At 45.2% G+C, this 10,453-nt stretch overlaps 1 protein-coding gene and 1 long non-coding RNA gene across 2 annotated transcripts; both read right to left on the minus strand.

Moving 5' to 3' along the window:
• Positions 1-1,443: 1,443 nt before the first annotated feature.
• ruvbl1 (RuvB-like AAA ATPase 1) lies at positions 1,444-9,685 on the minus strand. The gene is made up of 11 exons (XM_035777804.2): positions 9,375-9,685; positions 9,121-9,207; positions 8,709-8,841; positions 7,696-7,847; positions 7,441-7,530; positions 4,436-4,585; positions 2,809-2,872; positions 2,414-2,612; positions 2,182-2,284; positions 1,988-2,079; positions 1,444-1,890 (listed from the first exon to the last, which is right to left on the minus strand). The coding sequence occupies exons 1-11, from the start codon at positions 9,513-9,515 to the stop codon at positions 1,731-1,733; spliced, it is 1,371 nt and encodes a 456-aa protein (XP_035633697.1). The 5' UTR covers positions 9,516-9,685; the 3' UTR covers positions 1,444-1,730.
• LOC127932211 (uncharacterized) lies at positions 3,526-4,219 on the minus strand. Its single transcript, XR_008144599.1, has 3 exons — positions 4,096-4,219; positions 3,783-4,061; positions 3,526-3,689 (listed from the first exon to the last, which is right to left on the minus strand). It is a non-coding gene; the product is annotated as an uncharacterized LOC127932211 (long non-coding RNA).
• Positions 9,686-10,453: the final 768 nt, after the last annotated feature.

Below are 10,453 nucleotides of genomic sequence, written 5' to 3' on the forward strand. Positions count from 1 at the left end.
AACCCGGGACATATTTTGGGGCGGCAGCCTAGTGGTTAGAGCGTTGGACTCGTAACCGAAAGGTGGCAAGTTCTAATCCCCTGACAAGGTACAAATCTGTCGTTCTGCCCCTGAACAGGCAGTTAACCTGTTCCTAGGTCGTCATTGAAAATAAGAATTTGTTCTTAACTGACTTGCCTAGTAAAATAAAGGGTGAAATAAACATAACTTCTACCTCATGAGTCTTACGAAAGTCCATGTGCGCTTTGAACATCACGCCGATTTAGGGCAGGGTAACACATGGTTTGCTATATGGGAAATGTATGCAGGCTTATCAAACATGAAATACAAATGTCTATGTAGGACTATTCCAACGTTCCGTGTGTGTCCCATTTCTATGTCGTTTTTGTTGCTCTTAACTGGAGCGCAACAGGGCTGGCGCCACACGCTTTAGAGTCAGAACGTAACTTAAGAGAAAATGATTGTTCCGTGTATGCATGATGTTTAAATATCATTAAGTCTGATTAAGACGAAGGTACCAATGTAACAGTGGATGTGAAAAGTGCCTTTATATTGTAGAACCCGTGTATTGGTTATAGTTGCCAATTGGGTAATTGTATGGTTCTGGGGACCCTGTGCTTATATTATGCAGGCCTACCTGTTTGACAGATTCGATTTGGTTTCTCAAGGGGAGGCTGTGCATTCTTGCCCTCTACCTGTGTCGGTTCAGATAGGTCAGGTTAACCCTTATACAGAGGCGACTTCTTTTGGGCTATTGCCCGTGTATATTTGGATCACCAAGACCTGTAAATAAATGTACACGGAGCATGTCAACCTGCCTTGCCTTCTGCTGATATCACGCCCTTAAAACCTGCTACAAGGTTTCCATTATATAGGCTAATCAACATGTGTTGACAAAATAATTAAAGGACTGCCTGTAGCCTCAAAAAAATAGACACATTTTTGTAGCTAAACAAGTCGTTATTTTTTTACTTGACTTGCTCTTAGAATGCTTGACTGGAGTCGACCTGTTCTACTTGGTAATCGACTTGCTGGGGACTCATGATAGTGAGTTGGTCCCACCGCTTTTAATGATCATTCTTTTTAATCAGCTTCTTGATATGACACCTGTCAGGTGGATGGATTATCTTGGCCAAGTAGAGATGCTCACTAACACAGAAGTAAACAAACTTGTACAGTTTCAGAGAAATAGGCTTTTTGTGTGTTCTGAACATTTCTGGGATCTTCTATTTCAGCTCATGAAACCAACACTTCAAATGTTGTTTATATTTTTGTTCAGTGTATTTACCTAGTGTTCATTTGGAAGAGGATGTTCATCATTGTACTATGTAAGACGCATCTGTCATTCCCAGTCCTTACGGTATCAGTATCACTAGCTAGTGCAGTATAGTTAATCTAGCAGTGTCTATTCTATGTACCTGAGAAGAAGTCTGCGAGCAACAATGACAAACAAATACATTTTTTATTAACAAGCAAAGAACCGTAAAATGTTTTTAGCAGAACAGTACAAACCACTACAGTCTGAGGCACAGATGGGGCAGCGTTGAACGAGAGACGGGATGTAATGTAATACATGACAAAAGAAAGAAGAGAGGGATGAACTTTACAAGGAGAACTGGGAGATTTTTAAAGGAACTGCCAGGGCAAACATGATGCTTAGCGCTGTGGTAGAAACTGCAGCTGAGGGATGTAGGGAAGGGTGGATGAACTGGAGAAGGGGTGTTAGTTCTTTATTTCATGTACTTGTGCTGCTGGTCCTGTAGGATCTTAGCGGAGGACTTGGCATCGTAGAAGAGTTCGTTGATCTCCTCCACCTGCTCCCTCTCTACTCCCTCCTTCCCCTGGACTCTGCCTAACAGACTGGCTGGGGTCAGCAGCTGCGCCGCATACCTGACAGAGGAGGGATAGGTGAGTCGACACACACACACACACACGACAAGTGGAGTGTGTGCACGCATGTGCAGAGTAACAGATTGGTGAGTGTTACCTGAGGGTGGTCTTAGTTCCAATCTCTCCCAGGTGACTGAGGGCCTCCTCGCTGATGTTGATCCCCTCAGTCTGAGCTCGGATTTTAATGATCTACAGAGACCACACACACTGTCAGCATCACACCAGTGACCACACATAAACATAGCGTCTCTTAAACACACACTTCATATATAGGAATGCCATCACACACACCTGCTTCATCTCCTGTGGTGTGTAGAGCATGGTGCGGATGATCATGACCCTGTCCAGCAGGTCCAGAGGAATGCCATGAGGAGAGCTGATGTCCTCTGTCCCCCTGAGAAACCAACCACACAGAAGGGTCAGTGAACAGAGCAAAGTTGGCTTCCAAAACAAACAGATTATCACTGACTCATATTCAAACTGACTGAGTTGCAATCACGTGCATGCACATTAGCACACCCACCTGATGAGGCAGTTGCCCCTGTTGGAGGCGAAAACTACGATGGGTGCGATGGTGCTCTCCAGGGCTCGGTGCAGGTAGGTGAAACACTCAATGTCCAGCATGTGCACCTCGTCCACAAACAGCACCCCGGGGACCAGCTCAGCCACACCCTGGTCAATGTAACGGTTTACCACCTTGTTGATCTCAGCTCGCAGCTTGTCTAATGGACAGCAGGAAGAGCCAGGGGTCAGGCAAGGGAGCCAAGCAAAAGGTAAGGAGAGAGCAGAAAGAATGAGTTTCTTTTGAGTGATGTTTATTGTGGGAGAGGTTGGAGTTTTGAAAGTACAAGCTGCTATTTCAACAAGGATATGGGAAGTGGGTTTTAAAGAATTTAGACTCAGTTGTTCAGGTCTTACCTGTGATCTCGGTCTTCTTGGGCTTCATCAGTTGTCCCATCATAGACAGGATATCTTGACCTCCCTGAGAGGAGAGCAATCACACTTTATTCCTTAAGAGTAAGTTGGGGGGGTCATACCAACGATCATTTAGATTTATAGGTAGACTAGGTGGTTAAAACCAAAGATCAAGTGTGTTTTTGTTGTTGCACATAATTGTTTTCAGAGCAACAGTTATTTTCCTGAAGTGTATATCTGCAGTGCAGTCTTATTCACTTTAACCAGGCTCTAGGGGAGACTGTCTGTGTGTACCTGTGGTCTAAGAGAGACTGTCTGTGTGTACCTGTGGTCTAAGAGAGACTGTCTGTGTGTACCTGTGGTCTAAGAGAGACTGTCTGTGTGTACCTGTGGTCTAAGAGAGACTGTCTGTGTGTACCTGTGGTCTAAGAGAGAGACTGTCTAAGAGAGACTGTGTGTGTACCTGTGGTCTAAGAGAGACTGTCTGTGTGTACCTGTGGTCTAAGAGAGACTGTCTGTGTGTACCTGTGGTCTAAGAGAGACTGTCTGTGTGTACCTGTGGTCTAAGAGAGACTGTCTGTGTGTACCTGTGGTCTAAGAGAGACTGTCTGTGTGTACCTGTGGTCTAAGAGAGACTGTCTGTGTGTACCTGTGGTCTAAGAGAGACTGTCTGTGTGTACCTGTGGTCTAAGAGAGACTGTCTGTGTAAGAGAGACTGTCTGTGTGTACCTGTGGTCTAAGAGAGACTGTCTGTGTGTACCTGTGGTCTAAGAGAGACTGTCTGTGTGTACCTGTGGTCTAAGAGAGACTGTCTGTGTGTACCTGTGGTCTAAGAGAGACTGTCTGTGTGTACCTGTGGTCTAAGAGAGACTGTCTGTGTGTACCTGTGGTCTAGAGAGACTGTCTGTGTGTACCTGTGGTCTAAGAGAGACTGTCTGTGTGTACCTGTGGTCTAAGAGAGACTGGTCTGTGTGTACCTGTGGTCTAAGAGAGACTGTCTGTGTGTACCTGTGGTCTAAGAGAGACTGTCTGTGTGTACCTGTGGTCTAAGAGAGACTGTCTGTGTGTACCTGTGGTCTAAGAGAGACTGTCTGTGTGTACCTGTGGTCTAAGAGAGACTGTCTGTGTGTACCTGTGGTCTAAGAGAGACTGTCTGTGTGTACCTGTGGTCTAAGAGAGACTGTCTGTGTGTACCTGTGGTCTAAGAGAGACTGTCTGTGTGTACCTGTGGTCTAAGAGAGACTGTCTGTGTGTACCTGTGGTCTAGAGAGAGAGACTGTCTGTGTGTACCTGTGGTCTAAGAGAGACTGTCTGTGTGTACCTGTGGTCTAAGAGAGACTGTCTGTGTGTACCTGTGGTCTAAGAGAGACTGTCTGTGTGTACCTGTGGTCTAAGAGAGACTGTCTGTGTGTACCTGTGGTCTAGAGAGACTGTCTGTGTGTACCTGTGGTCTAGGAGAGACTGTCTGTGTGTACCTGTGGTCTAGGAGAGACTGTCTGTGTGTACCTGTGGTCTAGGAGAGACTGTCTGTGTGTACCTGTGGTCTAGGAGAGACTGTCTGTGTGTACCTGTGGTCTAGGAGAGACTGTCTGTGTGTACCTGTGGTCTAGGAGAGACTGTCTGTGTGTACCTGTGGTCTAGCGTTGGCAATATCCAGGTCGTGTAGCGTGACGTCTTGGATTATCTCTTTCTTCTTGTGGACGTCCCCCTTGGGCAGCGGCACGTACTCCTCAGCCTCCAGGTCAAACTCTGTGGCAAATGTGTCACACCGACCTTGTCTCTGCGCACACGCCACACACAGATGGAATGGTTAAACACAGAACACAAGCATACTCAGCAAAAATATAAACGCAACATGTAAAGTCTTGGTCCCATGCTTCATGAGCTGAAATAAAAGATCCCAGAAATGTTTAATACGCACAAAAAGATGATTGCTCTCAAATTTTGTGCACAAATGTTTACATCCCTATTAGTGAGCATTTCTCCTTTGCAAAAATAATCTGTTTAATGCTGATTAAAAAGCATTATCATTACACAGGTGCACCTTGTGCTGGAGACAATAAATGGGAACTCATATTTTGTCACAACACAATGCCATAGATGTCAAGTTTTAAGGAAGCGTGCAATTGGCATGCTGACTGCAGGAATGTCCACCAGAGCATTTGCCAGATAATTGAATGTTCATTTCTCTACTATAGACCGCCTATGTCCTTTTAGAGAATTTGGCAGCACGTCCAACCGGTCTCAACCACAGACCACGTGTAACCACGCCAGCCCAGGAACTCCACATCTGGCTTCTTCACCTGCAGGATCATCGGAGACCAGCCACCCGGCCAGCTGATGAAACTGTGGGTTTTCACAACCAAAGAATTTCTGCAGAAACAATCTCAGGGAAGCTCATCTGTGTGCTTGTCGTCCTCACCATGGTCTTGACCTGACTGCAGTTTGGCATCAAGATCGACTTCAGTGGGCAAATACTCACCTTCCATGGCCACTAGCACACTGGAGAAGTGTGCTCTTCACGGATGAATCCCAGTTTCAACTGTACCAGGCAGATGGCAGACAGCGTGTATGGTGTCGTGTGGGCGAGTGGTTTGCTTATGTCAACAATTTCAAAAGGAAGTGTGCACATGTGGCTATTCTGTGTTGAGCAGTTAACAAAGAACTGGTCCTCCTACATGCTTAATTTAGAGTTATTTATTTAACTTTAGTTGTAATACAAACGTTGGGCTATATGTTTTGATGTTTAATACATTCTAAGGCTGCATGATGGGACTCTGATTTGAGAAAAGTAAAAAGCTGCACATACTGCAGTCTCTCATTCACAATTTGACAAGCACTTGATAATATTCTCACCAAGCCTCGAATTTCCCAGCGGCCCACCTTGTGTGGCCATAATGCCTCCTAAAAAAATCATGTAATTTGCTGTCAAAGTGGCCGTTGTGCCCTTGGGCTGAATATAATAGGCTAATTATACGTCCCTTCTCCCGGCTGCTGTGCTCCAAAGCACCCTTCACTCACATGGCTCTCTCAGATGTAGCCAATGCCAGTCACATGATCGGATCCTTCTCACAGGCATTTCAGCTAAGTGGGCTACAAGTGAACGAAGACCCACACATCGGTGATGCACGTGCGCGCGTCCCTCTTATCGAATTCCCAGGCACATATTGAAGATGTTAGAACTGTCCACATTTAGCCTACTTTTCGTCAACCATCAAGCTGAGTAGGCCTAACGAACAGCAAAAGCATTAGCCTATGTCAATCTAATATCCCCCATTGTACAAACGTTGACCTATTCTATTGGTCAACTCGTCCTTCTCTGCAAGGAATAAATATTAGAAACATATTCTGGGACAGCAGGGGTGAGATGCGATAGAGACCAAATTAATACCACCACTTGCATATTTTTTTTATTTTTTAAAAGCAATGAGGCTGAGGTTTAGGTTAAAATGTTGATAAACTATTAGGCCATTTTTTTTCACATCATAGGAACAACAATGCGCACACGGCAGTGGGCTATTAGCGCGAATGTTCCAAAATGCAAGAAATTAGCGGGAAAACATCGTTCTCGAAAGTGACGGCAAATGCGATTTATGCATGCAATGCTTTATTTTAAAGGTACATTTTTAATGGTGAAAATGATCTTCCCCAAACGTGAAAAAACATTTGCATTGATGGGAGAGTGATTAGAGGGACAATAACAGCAACAGAGCTTGAAAAAGCCTAATTACTGTGACTAAACGGTCACTTGGAATTTGACTGCGTTCATGACTCGTGACCGCCAGTGTGACGGTAATACGGGACCAGCCATAGTCACACCAGATACTCACTGGTTTTGTGATCCACGCCCCCCTATTTTTATTTTTTATAAGCTTTCTGTATTCCCAGTCATGTGTAATCCATAGAATAGGGCCTAATGAATGTATTTAAATTGACTGATTTCCTTATATGACCTGAACTAAATCTTAGAAAATGTTGCTTTTCTATATTTGTTCAGTGTACTAACTCAATCCCATCAGGAGGTCTGGTGGCTGAAACTATGCCTATCACTTCATAGGGGAATAAGATGAAGGGAGGAGGCAGAAAGCAGGGGTATGACTGGACTCAATGCCACCTCGAGGAGGGCATGAAAGAGGCAGGGGGATGAAAGAGTAAGATTCAGGGAGGGTCCTGCAAGGGCTGTCAACAGCAACAAATGTAAGGACCACCCCTCCCCACCTGCAACCTCAGCCCACCTGCACCAATTAAAGAGGCCGTCAACACACGTGTCAACACAGGCCACGAGGCCCGTCCACCAGAACAGAGGGAGAGATGGAGAGATAGGGGGAATAAAACCCGGTGCCGATGAAGAGCTGGAAGAATTCCAGTGTACAGTAGAGAGATGAAACAGAGCCGGAGGACTGACGGAGATGAAACAAAGCCGGCTTGGAGGACTGGGGCATAAGGGCACAGCGTTTAGTGTAGTTTGTAAGAATATTCTTAGTTTGTGTACTTGCTTGTTAGTTTTTGTAGTATGTCAATTACTTTGACTTTGAATTGTTTGAGCCACTGTAAATGTGTAATTCGTGTATGGGAGCCTTTTCAAGGCGAGTGTTTGTATAGAAGTGTATTAAATAGGTGGAAGTGTATTGATACCTTGACGGCTCCACTGTTTGATTCAATATAGATGACGTCTCCCGCCTCCACACGCTCCTTCTGCAGGCTCTCATAAATACTGGGATCCAGCTACACACAAACACAGACAGATAAAAATGAGTGTTTTTACAGAGCTCTTCATGCCCATTCATGAGTAGAATGAAGTTGTCGCTAGACACCGTTATAGCTGATCCTAGATATGTGTCTAAGGCCAATTTCTACATGGACTGGTCTAGCCTCCGACAGGTGCCTGACCTTGAGCTGCTTGGTGCCCTTGCCGGTCTTCAGTCCGATGATGACATGGCTGATTGTCTTCCCATAACCACCCATGGGGTTCTCCGTCTCACAGGGGGTCAGCTCTGTAACCTCCCCCTCATACACCTCCTTGGTTTCCTTGATACGCAGCCCTGGAAGATGAAGAACAGGGTCACACATACCCTGTTCTTGAACCAATAATACCATCCTTTATTCTACCTGGCAGATCATTTATTGGAGAATGAGAGGAGAGTGAGTGTGCATGGTCCTCTTTCTGTGTAATGTGATCACACTGTAGCCCTTGTTCCTTCTGCATACAGCCTCTCGGTGTGTGAGTGGTGCACAGGTGACTGGGCTATTGTTGTGGGGGGGGGGAGAGCCACACTTCTGAGGGAGAGGCTGTTTTTCAGAGTGCACTCATCAGGGGTGTCGACATGCTCAGAATGTACCCAGCCCTTTCCCTCCATCGTAACACTCATGTTCTGTCCTAGGGGAGGGGTGAGGGTGTTGACCACCACCTCTCAACCCAAGCTCCATTCCCTTCTCTGTGACAGTGAATAATAATAATTTGGTGTGGTGCTTATATTTGTCCTGCTACACACAAGTATGTAATGGAAAATGTGTTTTTTTTGCATATTCCAACTCTCCCCGAGACACCTGCAGGGAGTGGGCCATGGCCACCAAGTTAAGTGCTTTGCTCAAGGGCACAGTAATACATTTTTCACCTTGTCGGCTCCGGTATTCGAACCAGTCACCTGCCATAATGTTAACACTCGAACAAACCCCTTCCCCCAATGCCCCTTCCAAGCGTTTTCCCCAGTGTCAACAGCCACACTGATCCCCTACCCTAGTCAGCCTAGTAGGAGGGGCGTGGAAGAGAACCCCTGACTATTCTGATGGTGGTGTAGCTGGTGAATGAAGGGTGCAGCATTATCTGGACTCCAATTGACCCAGGTATGTGTGCGTGTATGTAATTCATTCCCAGTGGCCCGTGTTTGTGTGTGGCCCCTCACCTATTGCCCTCCTGAAGTTCTCCATCAGCACCTCTGTTTTCTTGATCTCTGAAGAGTAGACCTCACTACCCACCATGGGGCAGAATGGCACCTTGTTGCCCAGTTCCTGTGCCATAGCCAAAGCCAGGGCAGTCTGCAAGGGGGAGAAGTAGGGTTGGTTAAAGTCTCAAGTCTCATAGTATTTCTATTAATGTGGAGGTCAAAGGTATAATCATCAGTCCAAAAGTATGTTTTGCAACAAAAAACAAGTTTCTATTGGACACATTCAGGTAGGTCCCTCCCCATTTTGGTCACTTCCATTTGGTTCTAGTTGGTTCCTAGTGAATACACCCCTGGAGACACAGTAAGCATATTAGACATTTCACAATTACTTTCAGGTGTCATTGAAGTACTGCAGTAACATTTGATCTACCTTTCCTGTACCGGGAGGTCCAGCCAGTAAAACTGCCCTTCCTGACATCTTCTTTGAGCGGATCAGTTCCACAATAATACCACAAGCCTGTTGACAGAAAAAAAACGTAATTAACATAAAATATTGAAAGACATAAAATAAAGAACATTCCAAATGACAATGGCCTGCAAAGCCACGTGATATCACAAATACCGTATAAAAGTAGCCAACTTCAAGACTTACGTTCACGTAACTAGCTAGCTAGGCTAACTTACCTCTCTTGCAGCCTCCTGCCCCACAAGACCTGACGCATTTTGCTTTGCATTCCCGGCCTCGTCTAGCCCGAGTCCTTTCACATGGCTGTGAGAGGCGACGCGCTGCGTTTTCGTGGTGCTTTTCACTTCTTCGATCTTCATGGCTGTGTTATGTTTATTAAAGTCTTATAAGTAACCAATAACATCTAACAATAATGCCCCCTTGCTCGTTATTTCTTCAATGTTTGAATCTGTTATAATCGGCGCGTTAACTCCAAACACACATAGAACCGGTCTGTTTCCATGTGGGTTACCAAGGAAGTACCACCGTAAAGTTATCTGTTCTGGGAGTACACTATTGGACAATTATGCTCTTCTGTTATAAAGCGATTGGATAGAAACACTGTCACTCTCACTCATAAGAAAACACCACGCCTCTCTTTGGCTTTTATTTCCGCTTGTGTTTACGTCACTTTGGCGTTACGGAAAATGGTACAGACTTTGAGATTGGTTCCATCCGATGTGCACTCCATCGCCTATAATCTCTTATCGAAGTTCTAGACGGATATTTCTTCACATCTCACATTTATTTTGTAGCTATGCTTGCGAGAGGGACTAAAACGTTACTCCAACCGGCATATTTTCCAGATGACTGTTTTTATTGATACACAGTTGACAGGAAAGTTTTGTGTAATTCGACAGCTAACGTTAGTGTTTAGCTAAAGTAAATTATATTTAATAAAAAATATGAATGAATTGTAAGATTAAGAGTTTAATGAATTACTTAGTTTAACGTAAAAGTAGTCAATTGTGTTACGTGTAATTACGGAAAGTAAACTAGAGTTCAAGGTCCAGCCACGCTACGTGCTGAGACTGGTTCGACAGGAACATAATTAACCAAAACTACCAGTCATGGCAGACTCGAGCAACAACCACCCGAAGACCCTCAATTTTAACGTGGGGGATCTTGGGCATGTCGGCAGCGGGAAGACGCTGCAGCACAGCGTCCACGGCTGCCCTCCTGCTGCTTTAACAGCCTCCACGTATCTGGGAAGGCTTTCCACTAGTTGTTGGAACATTGCTGCGGGGACTTGCTTCCA

This window comes from Oncorhynchus keta, chromosome 10 (assembly GCF_023373465.1).
Source record: "Oncorhynchus keta strain PuntledgeMale-10-30-2019 chromosome 10, Oket_V2, whole genome shotgun sequence".
NCBI classification, from domain to species: domain Eukaryota; kingdom Metazoa; phylum Chordata; class Actinopteri; order Salmoniformes; family Salmonidae; genus Oncorhynchus; species Oncorhynchus keta.